Here is a 17,317-nt window from a genome sequence, read left to right as displayed (position 1 = left end):
TCCATCTTCGCTTGTGTTTTTAAAAATGGCGGTCGTGAAAACAAAACAAACCGGGAAAGTAGGGAAGCGGAAGTGCGTGTACAGTGGATGTAGAGTGGACCAATCAGAGCCCTTGTCTGTGACGCTGTCTGTGACGCTGTCTGCGAGGCTTCTGCGGTAGTCACAATTTTTGGGAGGTGCGCACAGAGCGTCTGCGAAGGTGGGGGGGGGCTACGCAGACGCTATCTGCGACACCATCTGCGAGGACTGGGTTGTCAGCATAAATTGGCCTTTACTCGTGCCTATGGTTAAGTTACGTGTATTCCTGCTACTTCTATTTTATGCCCTCTGCTGTATAAACAATGCAAGTACACCTCAAAAGACAGATTCCGTGACTCACTTATTTAATAATTAGAGTCATCATAGAGGCAGCACGGTGGTGTAGTGGTTAGCGCTGTCGCCTCACAGCAAGAAGGTCTGGGTTCGAGCCCCGTGGCCGGCGAGGGCCTTTGTGTGGAGTTTGCATGTTCTCCCCATGTCTGCGTGGGTTTCCTCCAGGTGCTCTGGTTTCCCCCACAGTCCAAAGACATGCAGGTTAGGTTAACTGGTGACTAAATTGACTGTAGGTGTGAATGGTTGTCTGTGTCTATGTGTCAGCCCTGTGATGACCTGGTGACTTGTCCAGGGTGTACCCCGCCTTTCACCCGTAGTCAGCTGGGATAGGCTCCAGCTTGCCTGCGACCCTGTAGAACAGGATAAACCTGCTAGAGAGGAGTCATCATAGATTTGTATTGTGATTAATCACCGCAGGATATATCATTACAGGCCTAGTCCCAACTATTCAAATACATTCTCTCAGCCAGTGGTTTGGGGCTTCTTCCAGACCTTGGCAAAGTGAGTACACCACCCAATAACTTGTACTTGTCAAACAAACCCTTTATGTTGACACAGAGGTGCAACCAGCTGTAGTCAATCACTAACAAAAGTTGAGGCCTTGACCGTAGCAAGTTAAGACACTAAAACTTTCAGCACTACTGAATTCATAATGCAAATGGGTATATGTAATTGAAGTTGGATGCATAATTTTGACCCCATGTTTATTTCAGAAAGGCCAAAATAAATTAACTTGTGCAACAATTTAACTCCCAAGTGTTCGGGGGGGGGGGCCCACACTGAAAGGCCAATATTGCCATACAGTAACATTCATGTATGTAAACTTCTGACCACAACTGTTTAAAATATATACACCATACCTACAGTGGGGAAAATAAGTATTTGATACACTACCGATTTTGCAAGCTTTCCCACTTACAAAGAACGGAGAGGTCTAATTTTTATCATAGGGACACTTCAACTGTGAGACAATCTTAAAATTTGCATTTTATTGCATGAAATCAGTATTTGATCACCTACCAACCATCAAGAATTCTGGCTCTCATAGACCTGTTAGTTTCTTTAAGAAGCCCTCCTATTCTCCACTCATTATCTGTATTAATTGCACCAGTTTGAACTCGTCACCTGTATATTTAAAAAAAAAAAAAAAAAAAAAAAAAAAAACCTGCCCACACAAATCAGACTCCACCCTCTCCACCATGGGCAAGACCAAAGAGCTGTCTAAGGACAAGACTGTAGACCTGTACAAGGCTGGGATGAGCTACAGGACAATAGGCAAGCAGCTTGGTGAGAAGGCCACAACTGTTGGTGCAATTATTAGAAAATGGAAGAAACCCAAGATGACTGTCAATCTCCCTCGGTCTGGGGCTCCATGCAAGATCTTGCCTCATGGGTTATCGATGATCATGAGAAAGGTGAGGGATCAGCCCAGAACTACATGGGAGGACCTTGTCAATGACCTGAAGAGAGCTGGGACCAGAGTCTCAAAGATTACCATTAGTAACACTACACCATCATGGATTAAAATCCTGCAGCGCACACAAGGTCCCCCTGCTCAAGCCAGCACATGTCCAGGCCCATCTGGATGATCTAGAGGAGGCACGAGAGATGGTCATAGGAGACCAAAAGAGAGCTTTTTGGTATAAGCTCCACTCACTGTGTTTGGAGGAAGAGTACAACCCCAAGAACATCTCAACCGTGAAGCATGGGGGTGGAAACATACTTTGGGGGTGCTTTTCTGCACAGGGGACAGGATGACTGCACCATATTGAGGGGAGGATGGATGGGGCCATGTATCATGAGACTTTGAGCAACAACCTCCTCCCCTGAGTAAGAGCATTGAAGATGGGTCGTGGCTGGGTCTTCCAGCATGACAATGACCCGAAAACACACAGCCAGGGCAAATAAGGAGTGGCGCCGTAAGAAACATTTCAAGGTCCTGGAGTGGCCTAGCCAGTCTCCAGACCTGAACCTCCGTGTTGCCCAGCAACAGCCCCAAAACCTGAAAGATCTGGAGAAGATCTGGATGGAGGAGTGGGCCAAAAACCCTGCTGCAGTGTGTGCAAACCTGGTCAAGAACTACAGGAAATGTCTGACCTCTAATTGTTTCTGTACCAAATATTAAGTTCTGTTTTTCTATTTTGTCAAATACTTTTCATGCAATAACATGCAAATTAATCATTTAAAAATCATACAATGATTTTATGGATTTTTTTTTTAGATTGTCTCAGTTGAAGTGTACCTATGATAAAAATTACAGACCTCTCCATTCTTTGTAAGTGGGAAAACTTGCAAAATCAGCAGTGTATCAAATACTCATTTTCCCCACTTTATATTAATTTTTTTTTAAATAATTCAGCCATCCAAGAACCATTTACACTAATCGCTTGTGTGTGAATTACTCAAGTTAGCACTGTTGAGGTCCTTGACACTTTTCTCTGACTCAAGCCAGGAATTTTTTACTCTACCTCAGGTCAAAAGATCTTATTCCTTATTAGCATAAGACCCACAGCACATTTCATAATAATTGCATGCTGGTCTATTGTTGGTGTAATCCACTCAAAGCAGCAGTCCACTAAATTATTCATTTCTGTCAAAGTACATGCCGAGTCATTTTGACTTCGCAGTCTGCCAGATGCTCACTCTTGGTTCCACCATACAGTATGAAGCTAAAATTAGCACTAAGAAGACTGCTCTGTTTTAATTAAAAAAAAAAAAAAAAAAAAAAAAAAAAAAAACCACCCTTCACACCACGAAGACTTCAAAAGTCTAGCAGATCTTACAAGCAGGGCTTGAGATTAAAGCATATACACAGAGCCATGGCCTCACTTTCATTTATAAATGCCTTGAGACCTCAAGAATGGCACAGGAATAGTTAAACATTAACAATAAATCTAATATAGTAAATTTTCCGTAACGTCACAGCAGGAAGCCTATCAGTCTCATTTCCGTTTCCGCTATACTAAAGCGCAGAGCTGACTGCAACACCGATCCTCCATTTTTAACTAATTTATCACCATGCCATGTAGATGTGTTTCTGGCGGGTGCAGCAACATTACAGAAGGTGAATTTACATTGCATTCATGGCCCAAGAATGTTCAAACTGCAAAGACTTGGACATGTTTCGTGAGAAGTTCACAGGCACACTGGGAGCCTATGAAGTGGTCTCACCTCTGCTCTGCACATTTTACTGAAGACTCATAAAACCTCTGATCTGTTGAGCATTGGCTATAAGCCCGTATTGAAAGAGGATGCAGTACCAACAATTAAACTATTTTTTAAAAAGGGGGGGGGGGGGGGGCAGTTGCACTAGCCCTCCCAGAGTGAGCCAAGGGTCGTTGCTAAAACCCAGGACGAAACGAGACATACTCAGGCAGTGACCTCCCTGTAGTTGTTAAAACTGGTGACATTCCGTTCAGTCCTGGGTTTTAGTAATTGCCCGAGCCCAGCAGTAATGGCGGAACACACAGTATGAAGAAAACCGTGAATGAGCGGTGCAGCCATCTTATTTCTAAATTGGATATTGCTGCCATCTCGCCCTTATGTGGAAAAAGCAAAATGAATGGAGAACTGAAAGTCAGATTGTTTCAAAAACAATCGGCCACAAGATCGGCCTTCAAGAAGCGAGAACAGACGGGTAAGCTCCGACTCTCATTTGGATATAAAAACAGACATGTTTACCTGCATTTAGATTAATACATGCAACTTGTATTGTGCATTTAAGTTACCAGTACAAGACTTGATTTGCTTCAGAATGTGATCGTCTCAGTTCACCTGAATATTTAATTAGCCTTTTACATTTCATCAGTGAAAATGCATGCATGCAAGTTATAACACCTATCCTGTTTGTGGGTTGACTCATTAAAATCAATGAAGTCAAAAATCAGTCTTAGTTGAGCAAGTCGGTAACAGCATTTCTTACTTTTCACCATAAATATGACTTGGTCTATAGCTGTCAAAGGCCTCGGCTTTAAAACCGGTTCCTGCTGTGATGTGTCACACTCAGGGCTGGCTGGCTCAGCAGGGCAGCTCGAATGCCAACTTTGCGGTCGATTTTAACTCAATGTATACATTTTTTTATTCCCATTTATCCAGCATACAAGAGTCAAGGATGGAGATACTATCCACTCACATTTATTTAAAAATAAAGGCTCTGGAGTGCCTGGGGCAAGTGAAACATGCATTCAGGCAAGTGGGCTACATCCCTAACGTGCCCAACCAGGCAAGTTGGAATGAGCATATATTACGAACTAGCACCACAAATTAGGCTTTGATCTTTTTCGTTCCTAAAAGCACCTCACTATGCATCTGCCATTACGTCTTGGCTGTTTTCTTAGTCTTGGTTTGATTTACTGCTTTGCAAGTCATTTTATATACCCCAGCTGTTGTATGGTACGCATACTGTTCAATATAGCACCTTGTGCATGAGGTCACCCATCATGTGTGAATTACAGCTGGGGTCAGACAGTCTTTCATGCAAGTAAGGCTTAAATCGGTCTTCAATATGGTTAATTTTTGCACCGTTTTCGGTTGTTCAAACAGATAAGAGGCATTACTGTCTCCCCACTATCAAGAAAGATGTTAATAGAAGCAAAGTGCTTCAAGAACAAAGAAACGAGTGGTTAAAGAATAAGAGTGGAGCTCAGCCTGAAAACTCTGGAGAAATTCACAATTGTATTTAAAATGTATCTTACCAAAACAAAGTCGGAAGGGAGTATGGAAGAGTTTGCTTAAGAAATCTTTTTTTTTTTTTCCCCCCCTCTGCTCACATTCAAGTTGGCACCTTCATGAAAGTGTTTGATTTTCTTACAGGTGAAACAGCTTCCTTACTCGACACAGAAAACCCAGATTGGTTTCAAACAACTCTGGCATTTAAAACTCAAGGAGCGACATGCACGATATATCCTGAAAGAACAGAACAGACTAAGAGCAGAGAGAGCTGGAGCTTTGTTTCTGTTATCCAGGGGTGATAGCGTTCCGGCGCCGCGCCGGATTTCCAGCGTACCGTGGCTGGGGGGGAAGAAAAAAAAAAAAAAAAAAAATCTAGTTCGCCCATTGTCCTGTCATTCTGAGATGCGCAGATAGACAGTAAAGGGAATTCGGAATTCCCTTTACTGTATCTGCGCATCTCAGAATGACACAGGACAATGGGCGAACTAGATTTTTTTTTTTTCCCCCAGCCACGGTACGCTGGAAATCCGGCGCGGCGCCGGAACGCTATCACCCCTGTGTTATCAGAGGAACAGTCCTGTGCCAATTTTTTTTTTTTTTTTAAATCTGCGCTGCATCATGACAGACCAGCTGCACAGATTCAGTTACAGGTTGCCAGGTCTGTATAAAGACTCCCAAAACCTACACACTAAATTTTAAACTCAAACACTATCCTGTCTCAGGATGCAGCATGGGGTGTTTTTTAAATTAACCCCCCCACACACAAAAAAAAAAAAAAAAAAAAAAAAATTCTTAACACCATACTGTTCAAGTCTTGGCACCCTATTGTTTTCATACACCGATTTCCATTTTATGATTTCTACATTATCAAGTAATGAACCTACAGTCAGTTCTACACAAACACACTGAACAGCTGCATGCATGTGAAAGGGAAATAAAATCGACTAATGCAGTAAAAACTATTGGATATGATTAGTCTGTTACAAGTAAAAAGTAACCAATAACCAAACTTCAACTCAACGTGTGATTATTTTATGTTGCAATTCACAACTATTCTAGCTGTTTTCCTAAAAAATAAAAAGTTGTACTCGCAAAATAGGGGCAAGTGGAAATTAACCCCCCTTGCCCCCCAGGGAAAGTGGGCTTAAAAGTTCATGTCGAGCCCTGTACAGAAGCACAAGTTCTTCCACACACAGTAACTGCAATGCAGACTGATAGTCATTTATCAGTGTTTGGAGTGTATTATCTGATTATGCGATCCCCATCATCTTTAATATTACGCAATGTGCTAATCAGTCAGGAGCATGAATGGTTTTAGGAGCTCAGCATACATTCTCTTCCAAGTGTGTTAAGTATTCCAAGATGCAACCATCCATCTACACAATTGGCCATTTTATCAGCCAAACCCATCATTGGCCAACAAGTCACTTGGTAGGTTACTAACTGTAATGATTGTTCTTACACAACTGGTCTGCTCCTCCATGCTAGAAAGAACATTTCATGCTAGTCAGTTGAGTTTTTCCATTCTCTGCTTGTTGAACAAGAGATTAAGACTGGTGACCCCTCTACGATCAGCTTACTTGTCTCCCCTGGCAACAACTAAAAAGCCAACACACACTGGACACATTATCCATTTGTCCTGAGCACCTGGGCTAGTAGTTTGTCAATCCCTGACAAACTGTGTTAAATCATTCTCTAGCCTTTACCAGTACCTGACTACAAAATCACTGTGATTACTACCATATCAATAGCACTGTTGAGATCAGAATGGTTCAATACCCAGACCAGTGATCTTATAGTCCCTTACCATTAATTTAGGGAGGGGTTGACAGACTGTGCCCACCACAATTATGCCAGGAAAAAAAAAAATAAAAAAAAAAATAAAAAAGCCCTCGTCAGTTAAATCACAAACATAAGCACCTGAAGTTTGTGAAACACTACAACTTTTACTGGAATCATGTTATATAGTCTGATGTAAAAAAAAAAAAAAAAAAACCCTCACAGAGCTGTAATGAAAAGAACCCGATCCCAGCTGTAAAACATGGAAGTTCTGTGATGTTTTGGGGTTGTTTTTCCTCCAGAGGCCTGGAACCCTTAAAGGAACAGTCCACCGTATTTCCATAATGAAATATGCTCTTACCTGAATTGAGACGAGCTGCTCCGTACCTCTCCGAGCTTTGCGCGACCTCCCAGTCAGTCAGACGCAGTCAGACACGCTGTCACTCCTGTTAGCAATATAGCTAGGCTCAGTATGGCCAATGGTATTTTTTGGGGCTGTAGTTAGATGCGACCAAACTCTTCCACGTTTTTCCTGTTTACATAGGTTTATATGACCAGTGATATGAAAAAATTCAGTTACACAAATTGAAACGTAGCGATTTTCTATGCTATGGAAAGTCCGCACTATAATGACAGGCGTACTAACACCTTCTGCGCGCTTCGGCAGCGCATTGATATCTGAGCTCCGTATCAATGCGCTGCCGAAGCGCGCAGAAGGTGTTAGTATGCCTGTCATTATAGTGCGGACTTTCCATAGCATAGAAAATCGCTACGTTTCAATTTGTGTAACTGAACTGGTTTCATATCACTGGTCATATAAACCTATTTTTTTGACGTAGCATCATGGACTCCATGAAATGCCAGAATATTTTTAAGTAAATCAGGCAATTACCAGACCACATGAACAAGTACATAATTATGTAGTACACCATGTTATAGTCTAATGAATCAACCTACAGAAATGTCATTTATCAACACCGTATAAGAGCGTCATGGAAACATTTGGATACCCTTACTGGAACTAAAAGTGTTTTCACTTTCTATTCCATGGTTTCACTCTACCACCCTTGCCACTTAAATGCTGGTAGCCAGTGGCATTTTCCTGAACTCATCACCTGACCACAGTTTTAGGCCAAGTTTACATTAGACCATATCTGTCTCGTTTTCTTCGCGGATGCACTGTCCGTTTACATTAAAACGCCTGGAAACGCTGGCAAACGGGAATCCGCCAGGGTCCACGTATTCAATCCAGATCGTGTCTGGTCCGGTGCTGTGTAAACATTGAGAATACGTGGATACGCTGTGCTGAGCTCTAGCTGGCGTCGTCAATGGACAACGTCACTGTGACATCCACTGTCCTGATTTGCTGGCGTTGGTCATGTGACGCGACTGCTGAAAAACGGCGCGGACTTCCGCCTTGCATCACCTTTCATTAAAGAGTATAAAAGTATGAAAATACTGCAAATACTGATGCAAATACTGCCCATTGTGTAGTTATGATTGTCTTTAGGCTTGCCATCCTTCCACTTGCTAGTGGTAAGTGACGCGCATGCCCGATATGCACGCTAATCGTTTTAAAAACGTTAATATGATGATCCGCTGATACGGTCTAATGCAGGGGTCACCAAACTTTTTTCTCTGGGGGCCACATTGTCATTCCTGACTGTGATGGGGGCCGGGGTCGGGTCAGCTATATAACATAGAATTGTATGACCCAGACAAATATGACCACCAGCAGGCCTCATTGTGTAGTAGAGATTACTAGCCTGGCACGGCCATCCCCACTACTATATCCATACTACTATATCAACACTTGATTCCTGGCACATATTTGTTTATCTTTACTAGTGGTTTGCAAAAGTAGTAATCAAGTCTTCACACTTTGTTTTAATTTGAAATACCACTGATATTCCATTTATTTATTTTCTAATAAAAATATCAAAGCTGTCAAGGTAAGAAACATCTGCCTATTTGAGGTGATTGACACTGGCAAAGGTGAGTGGAAAATTATAAATTGTAGGTAGGCCTGTTGATATTATTAATAATATAAATAATGTATGCAGCACTTAATAAAAGGTCAAATAAATAGGCCTATAAAATAAATACATTTTAAAAAACAGTGAAGTTATAATATGAGCAATAGATCAACAGATCACAGCAGTTGTGCTGTGTCCTGCACGTCATTGCTCTCATCCATGGCCAAAGCAAAAAACTCGAATTCTGACGCTCTCTCATTCAGCTGGTCATACACGTTGTCCTCCAAATCGGTTCGCCTGGTCATAGTAGGTGTGGAGAGACTCACCGCATTGAGCGCATCCTTCTTGTCGGGACACACCTCCTCGGCCACAGCAAGCATGCATACTTTAACAAAGCCCCCATCAGTAAACGGCTTTCCATGGGTAGCTAGTAGGTGAGCTACCTTACAGCTAGCTCAGACAGCAGCCTGGTTGATCTGGGTTTGGCGAAGGAATACATTCTGTTGTGCAGCCAGTCCGCATTTCATCCTCCAAATCCCATCTTCTCTTGTTTGCCCTCGCAAACTAGCACACTCTTTGTGGCGGGTTTCATAGTGACGACGCAGATTATATTCTTTGAAAACCGGCACACTTTCTTTACATACAAGACAAACTGCACGGTCCTTACACTGAACAAAAAAAAAAAAAAAAAAAGGTGGTCCACTGTTCTTTAAAAACTCTGCACTCTGTCAACTTTTTGCTGACCGCTAGCCATTTTGCTGTCCTGAACACTGACAGTTCTCTGCGCATGCGCTACCTGTCACTACTTGATCGCGAGCATATGACAAATTCGGAAAATATGAATTAGTTCATTTTATAACTAAATATCAATTTTAATTGACAACAAAATACAAGATAGACATATTTGCCAAAAAGCAATTTAAAAAAAAAAAAAAAAAAAAAAAAGCCATGACCACTTTTGGGGATTGCCTCATAGGGCCGGATCTGGCCCACGGGCCGTAGTTTGGTGACCCCTGGTCTAATGTAAACCCCACCTTAGTTTCAGCTTAAAAGTTATGGAAAGACGATATAGGTGCCACATTAGAAGTAGTCCAGAGTTAAGCAACAAGCATTGCTTAACAAGCAAACTAAAGCATTGCAATGGAAAACAGCACTCGTTTCGGGGCCTCCATTGGAACTGCTGACTAGGAAATGCCATTAGTGCAGCCATTACACTTTCACAAGGGTAGAGGGATGGGTTGAACAATGGCCATAGAGCTCACTCCTGCCAACAAAGTCAATCCAGTAACATGCTGGAAAAACCTTCCCAGAATGAGTTTGGTTTAAAAGCTTTAATTTAAAAAAAAAAAAAAAAACCACACACACACACACACACACACACACACACCACAACAACCCACACCCACCCAAGCTGCCACATTGTGTCAGACTGATCCATTCCAACAAAGCTCTAGACTCCAGCCAAGAATACGCAGGTCAGCTTATCACCTTACAAACCTCAACCCAAACACATGGCAAAAACGGATAAAGGCAGTATCTTCCTCCCATATTGTGAGGAATATTCCAATAGGCTTACTACAAACTGGCACTACATGTACCCAAACATGTAGCAACTTCAAGCATTAAAGTCCTAACATTATGTTTCTAATGAGACAAAAACATTTAGTTCCCATGATCTGACCTCCATTTGCAGTACCACTCCTTATCGTCAGTGCACTGCTCATAAATAATACTGCCACATATACTGACGCATCGCTGCACTGTCAATGGCACTTTTATGAATAATACATATCTGCCATTGTGAATTATTCATTTTTATACCACAAAGCTGTTGGAAGGTCTATTCCAATTGGTCAGAAGGTGTTGATTAAGATCTAGAAAAGCACAATTCAGGCAGTAGCTCCAGCGTCAACATTTACATTAAAAATGTACTTACTGTAATACATCATTTTTATACCAGCAACTTAAAACAGGGACTTCTTTGGTCAATACACAACATGAATGGATTCTAAAAAAAAAAAAAAAAAAGTGTAGTCACTGATACGATAAGGTTTTCTGTGAGGGAAAATTTTTACTGTTACAATTTTACCTCTGACAGTAATGCTACACAGGGAAGTCTCCAGAATGTAAAGGCTTTGCAGTTTCCTGGTAAAAAGATATATACATTAATCTTATTGACTTCAAAAGACAGAAAAGAGGATAGTGACTGAATGATGCTCGATATGTGCTTTACTGTACACAAATTTACCTGACCGATTGGTAACTGCATTAAACCACTCACTTTGTGCTTGTTAATGCTGTACATTTTAGAGCCTCTTCATCTTTTAATCCCCTTATAGACGTCGTTTAGTAACACCTACCTTGTATGTACAAGTCACCGTTTACTTTCTCAGGTCCTCCTACCATATTAGTAGGTGCTTCGTTGTTATATGATCAAAAATAAGTGGCCGATAAGCATACAAAGTTTAAAAAGCCCAGTGACACTAGAGTAATGCTCTAGACATGCTACCATGCCACTATATCAGGGTCCCTCCTGTGATGAAAAACCACAAAATAGTAATAAACAATTTTGCCTATCCAACAAAAAAAATAAATGAAAGGGCCACAAATATTTGGATTACACTTGAGCATCGTGACTGTGGAATAAGAATCTCCCAGTACAAATCCTGTGTGGCGAAAAAACATCGTTAGTGGTGGTTAGAAATACTTAGGTTGGGGGGGGGGGGGGGGGGGGGGGGGCATCTTTAGGGGCAATTAACACCACTACCAGTGATGGAAGCCCTTTGGTAGTGAGAGAAGTCAATTTTATTTGCAGAGCACTTGTAACAATAGATATTGTTGCAAAGCAGTGTTACAGAAAAAAAGAAATTTATCTTTAACAGCGGCAACAGCAGCAAGGAAAGACTCCGAGACAACATGGGGGGGGGGGGGGGGGGGAACACACCTTTGAAAGGAGCCAAGACTCAAAAGGGAACCCATCCTCATTTAGACAGATGGGGAAAATACTTTTACCAGTGAGGAAGAACAACTTTATTCACCACACACTTGTGAAATTCCTCTCTGCATTTAACCCATCTGAAGCAGCAAATACACATGAGCAATGAGCACACACATACCCAGAGCAGTGGACAGCCATGCTAACAGCACCTGGGGAGCAGTTGGGAGTTAGGTGCCTCGCCGAAGCCCGTCCCTAACTGCACATCTTTGAACTGTGGGGGAAACCCACGCAGACGTGGGGAGAACATACAAACTCCACACATTAAGGCCCCTGCCAGCCTTGAACCCAGAACCTTCTTGCTGTGAGGCAACAGTGCTAACCACCTTGAGGAGCAAGGAAATGCCTTTAGCAGTGGGAGAACACTTGAGCGGTGGATAAACATCTAGCATAGTGGAGATGGAGCAGCTTCGGTGACGGCAGAAAATCTTTGTGTGTACAGACAGACATTTAATGGTGGCTGAAACCTCGAGGTGATGGAAAGGCCTTAAGTGGTAGAAGACATTTAGTAGTGGAGGAATACCTGCAGGCTTTAGGTAGTGCATGAATGCCTTTAGCAGATGAAGACTACCTGAAGTGGTCATTTAAAAAGACATTTCAGGTAGAAAATTAGGAGGCGGATGAAAACTCAAGCCCAAGGCCGTCCCTAACCGCATGCCTTTGAGCTGTTGGGGAAACCGGGGCACCCGGAGGAAACCCACACAGACATGAGGAGAACATACAAACTCCACACAGAAAGGCCCCCCACCAGCCTTGAACCCAGAATCTTCTTGCTGTGAGGCAATAGTGCTAACCACCTTGAGGAGCAAGGAAATGCCTTTAGCAGTGGGAGAACACTTGAGCAGTGGATAAACATCTATGGTAGCATAGTGGAGACAGAGCAGCTTTGGTGATGGCAGAAAATCCTTGTGTGTACAGACAGACATTTAATGGTGGCGATGGAAAGGCCTTAAGTGGTAGAACATTTAGTAGTGGAGGAATAACTTGAGCAGATGAACTACCTGAAGTTGTTATTTCAAGACATTTGTTACTCGAACATTATTTGAGGTGGATGAAAACTTAAGCCCAAGGCTGTCCCTAACCGCACGTCTTTGAACTGTTGGGGAAACCCACGCAGACATGGGGAGAACGTACAAACTCCACACATTAAGGCCCCTGCCAGCCTTGAACCCAGAACCTTCTTGCTGTGAGGCGACTGTGCTGACCACCTTGAGGAGCAAAGAAATGCCTTTAGCAGTGGATAAACATCTAACACAGTGGAGATGGACCAGCTTTAGCGATGGCAGAAGATCCTTGTGTGTACAGACAGACATTTAATGGTGGCTGAAACCTGGTGGTGATGGTAGGAGAACACATTTAGTAGTGGAGGAATAACTAAGCAGATGAAGACTACCTGAAGTGGTCATTTAAAAGACATTTGTTACTTGAACATCATTATTATTAGAGGTGGATGAAAACCCAGGGGGGGGGGGAAGAGGGGTTGTTTTACAATCAGGATACAAAGTTTGTGTCACAGGGGTCCAAGATTCAAATTGACTCAAACTGGTTCTTGTACCAGTTTTTAAGTGAAAGACAAGTTAAAGAACAGATTTCAGGTAACTTGACGTGTATGGTAGTTTTGTGTAATCTGCTATAGACCCTTTTCACGTGACGTCACGACAAATGCGGCCGCCATTTTGGACATGTACTACCAGTAGTTTACCACAGCCAACATTGAGGAACGGCAGCAAAGAAAGTGTTTATTTTCAGCAAGACTTCCATCATGCCACTATATTGTTGTGCACCTGGATGTAGTAACCATCAACAAACAAGGCAAGGTTTATCATTTTATCAGATCCTGACGGAGAAGATGGATAGCGGCCATTAACAGATTGGCAGCCCTCGGCATACCAACGCTTGTGTAGTGACCACTTTGTTGGAGGTAAAACGAATAAAATTAGCCAGAAAAGGCATTACATTGCTGTTAACATTCTGTGGCGGCGAGTGTGTAACCAAATAGGTTAAAATAACCCATTGTAACCTCTTTGTTCTTCTGTAGTAGCTATTGTTGACTAGCTAATGTCAACAACATCATAGCTGGTATGTTACTGTAGCAATGTTTACGTTCAGTCATTTGGATGACTTAAAACCTTTCAGTCTCAAGTTTTTCCTTTACTGTATTTACTAGTTTACTGTAATTATGATCCGGCAGCTATTTACACCGGATCCAGTGTAAATAGCTGCCGGAGCCAACGTCCGAGAATTAAGCAGCGCGCTCTGGCTTGCTCCCGGAGTGTTCCGGCCGAGGTTCCGGAGCGCGCTCCGGCTTGCTCCCCCTCAAATTAAGCAGCACTTTAAATTAAGGAGCAAGCCAGAGCGCGCTGCTTAATTTGAGGGGGAGCAAGCCGGAGCGCGCTCCGGAACCTCGGCCGGAACACTCCGGGAGCAAGCCAGAGTGCGCTGCTTAATTCTCGGACGTTGGCTCCGACAGCTATTTACACTGGATCCGGTGTAAATAGCTGATTAGCAAATTAATAGCTCAAATTAAGCAGCGCGCTCCGGCTTGCTCCCGGAGCGTTACGGCCGAGGTTCCGGAGCGCGCTCCAGCTTGCTCCCCCTCAAATTAAGCAGCACTTTAAATTAAGGAGCAAGCCGGAGCACCCTGCTTAATTTGAGGGGGAGCAAGCCGGAGCGCGCTCCGGAACCTCAGCCGGAGCACTCCTGGAGCAAGCCGGAGCACGCTCCGGAACCTCGGACGTTGGCGTGTATGGCGATGGGTTTTTAACAACATAGGTATACAGATCATGTGGGCTGAAGTCAGGTAAAGACGAGGGCTTCGTGTACTTCCGTACGTCAGTGAACAATCCTGGTCGAAGCAGGTAAACATCGTTCTCTAAGCCTGCTAACCTCAATTTTTGCAAATACCTCTCTCTCTGCTCGCCCTGTAAATGCCCTACGTCGCTGGATAGTGAAGGTGTTTTCTGCATCTCGCTCCTTTTTCTTTTATGTTTTTCGTTTGTCGCCTTCCTCGCATTCAAACTGATTTGAGCCGAAGTCCACTACATGTCCAAAATGGCGGTCGCGTTTACGAAGGTCACGTGACTGAAAAGGGTCTATAAGATGGGAGAAACAAATGAAGCGATTCTCGGAGAGGACTTTTTTTTTTTGGACAATTCAGAATCCACTACTTCCACAGTGCTTTTAAATAAAAGGCTGTAAGCTTTGTGTTAGTTGTCTCTAATATTTATGTCCCAATATCTTGACCACATTTTAGGATGAAAATCATTTTAGATATGTTATTTTATATTGAAAAATTAGCTGTCTCGGAGAGGACTTTTCTTTTGACACAATTACATACTCATTTGATCAAATAGTCTGAAGACTTACTGGCATTCAACATTAAAACTTAACTACAGTATATGTTTCCAATGAGATGGAACCAAATATTTGTTTTATGGTATAAAGAATGATTTAAGTGCATCCCTTTTGGAGCGACCTGTGGTTAAAAAAAAAAAAGACACGAGTAATTTTGCTAAATATGACATATTGCCATACATTCACCAAAAATAACGTTATCACAATTTTTTTTTATGGTAAATAGAGCTACCACAGGGCTACAATAAACAACCAAGTTTTAGTCAAGCCTGTTGATATTGAAGATAATAAGTGTTAAATGTGATTTTTAGCTTGCGTACGCTGACTGTAAAACAACCCAGAGAGATTATCGTTCTGACTCAGTGAGTATCTGATACAGACACGCAAAAGGCTTAAACTGATTAAAAGTGTCACTCTGTCCTAGAAAGCTATACAGCAGCAGATAAGCGGCCTACCGGCTTTACTGTTGCTCATTATAAACTTAGGAAGCCATTGAACATTATAGCAGCTCAGAGAACGAGCTCAAGTTAATGCAAAGAGAGGAAGAGGAGGAGAAGAAGGAGGTCACCCAGCGTGCCTGCTGTTACACAAGGAAGACCTGTTGTGATGGAAAGTAAAATATCGGTTGCTTGTTTAAAAATAAATAATTAAAAAAAACCAAACTTTCTTACCTCTCACTAACCAGCACCACATCGGCATCACTCCAACGCCGGAAAATAACCGGCAGGGTTTTCCTCAAGGCTAGAAACAAGCCAGGAAAGAGCACAGCCCCGCTCACTAACACACGCCACATCCTCCTCAGCGGCGCCTCCGAGGGAAGCTCGTGCGCTTTTAAAGGTGAAATTCAGCCACAGGTGGCAAGCTCGCGCCCGCGCGCACGCGCACACACACCCTAGTTCACAGCTTATTTGAATAATTGCTCACATCACAGCTTTTTGCAGGGAAATAATAATAATAATAATAATAATAATGAGGAGGAGGAGGAAGTCCCAGTGCTTAAACTGCTTCGGTGTCTCCTGCAACATGAAACTAGTTCTCCCAAATCAGCAAAGAGGAAAAGTCCTAAAGAACCGGCGTTATGTGAATGAATGGGGAGCCTGTTTTGAGGGTCTTACTGCTCGACAGCGCCGCTTAGCGGCCCAGCAGGACGGTACATCACTTCACTGAGACCACCTTTAGTGTCATTGAGTATGCAACAAGTGTCTCATCTCATCTCATCTCATCTCATCTCATCTCATGTTCTACAGGGTCGCAGGCAAGCTGGAGCCTATCCCAACTGACTACCGGCGAAAGGCGGGGTACACCCTGGACAAGTCGCCAGGTCATCACAGGGCTGACACACAGACACCCATTCACACTCACAATTCAATTTAGAGTCACCAGTTAACCTAACCTGCATGTCTTTGGACTGTCGGGGAAACCGGAGCACCCGGAGGAAACCCACACGGACACGGGGAGAACATGGAAACTCCGCACAGAAAGGCCCTCGGAGTCGGCGGCTGCTGGGCTCGAACCCAGGACCTTCTTGCTGTGAGGCGACAGCGCTAACCACTACACCACTATGCTGCCCAGAATTAAATATGAAGTAAATTAAATTAAATTATGCAGCAGCAAAAATATTATAAAGTGCAATAGTATAAAGTGATGGCGGCACGGTGGTGTAGTGGTTAGCGCTGTCGCCTAACAGCAAGAAGGTCCGGGTTTGAGCCCCGTGGCCAATGAAGGCCTTTCTGTGTGGAGTTTGCATGTTCTCCCCGTGTCCACATGGGTTTCCTCCAGGTGCTCCGGTTTCCCCTACAGTCCATAGACATGCAGGTTAGGTTAACTGGTGACTCTAAATTGACCGTAGGTGTGAATGGTTGTCTGTGTCTATGTGTCAGCCCTGTGATGACCTGGCGACTTGTCCAGGGTGTACCCCGCCTTTCGCCCGTAGTCAGCTGGGATAGGCTCCAGCTTGCCTGCGATCCTGTAGAACAGGATAAAGCGGCTAGAGATAATGAGAGAGGAGATGAGTATAAAGTGACCTGTGGAATTAGGAAATGCTCAAGTTATAAAAGTTCAGCAGTCTGGTGACCTGGGGGAAAAGCTGTTAGTGGTCCTGCACCGAATGCTGCGTAAGGGTGTGAGGGGTCACTGATGATGTTTCTGGCTCGAGACATGCATAGACTTG

At 43.2% G+C, this 17,317-nt stretch overlaps 1 protein-coding gene across 1 annotated transcript in view; it reads right to left on the bottom strand.

The window, feature by feature from the left end:
* The window catches only part of tlcd3a (TLC domain containing 3A), a 54,396-nt gene extending 38,453 nt beyond the window's left edge, over positions 1–15,943 (bottom strand). The window contains exon 1 of the mRNA XM_060913343.1: positions 15,819–15,943. Coding sequence (XP_060769326.1) covers positions 15,819–15,940 — 122 coding nt within the window. The 5' untranslated portion in view covers positions 15,941–15,943. The remainder of the gene's footprint in view (positions 1–15,818) is intronic.
* Between the last annotated feature and the right edge of the window lie 1,374 nt (positions 15,944–17,317).

Source organism: Neoarius graeffei, chromosome 28 (genome assembly GCF_027579695.1).
Source record: "Neoarius graeffei isolate fNeoGra1 chromosome 28, fNeoGra1.pri, whole genome shotgun sequence".
NCBI lineage: Eukaryota > Metazoa > Chordata > Actinopteri > Siluriformes > Ariidae > Neoarius > Neoarius graeffei.
This window is presented reverse-complemented; position numbering and strand designations above follow the sequence as displayed.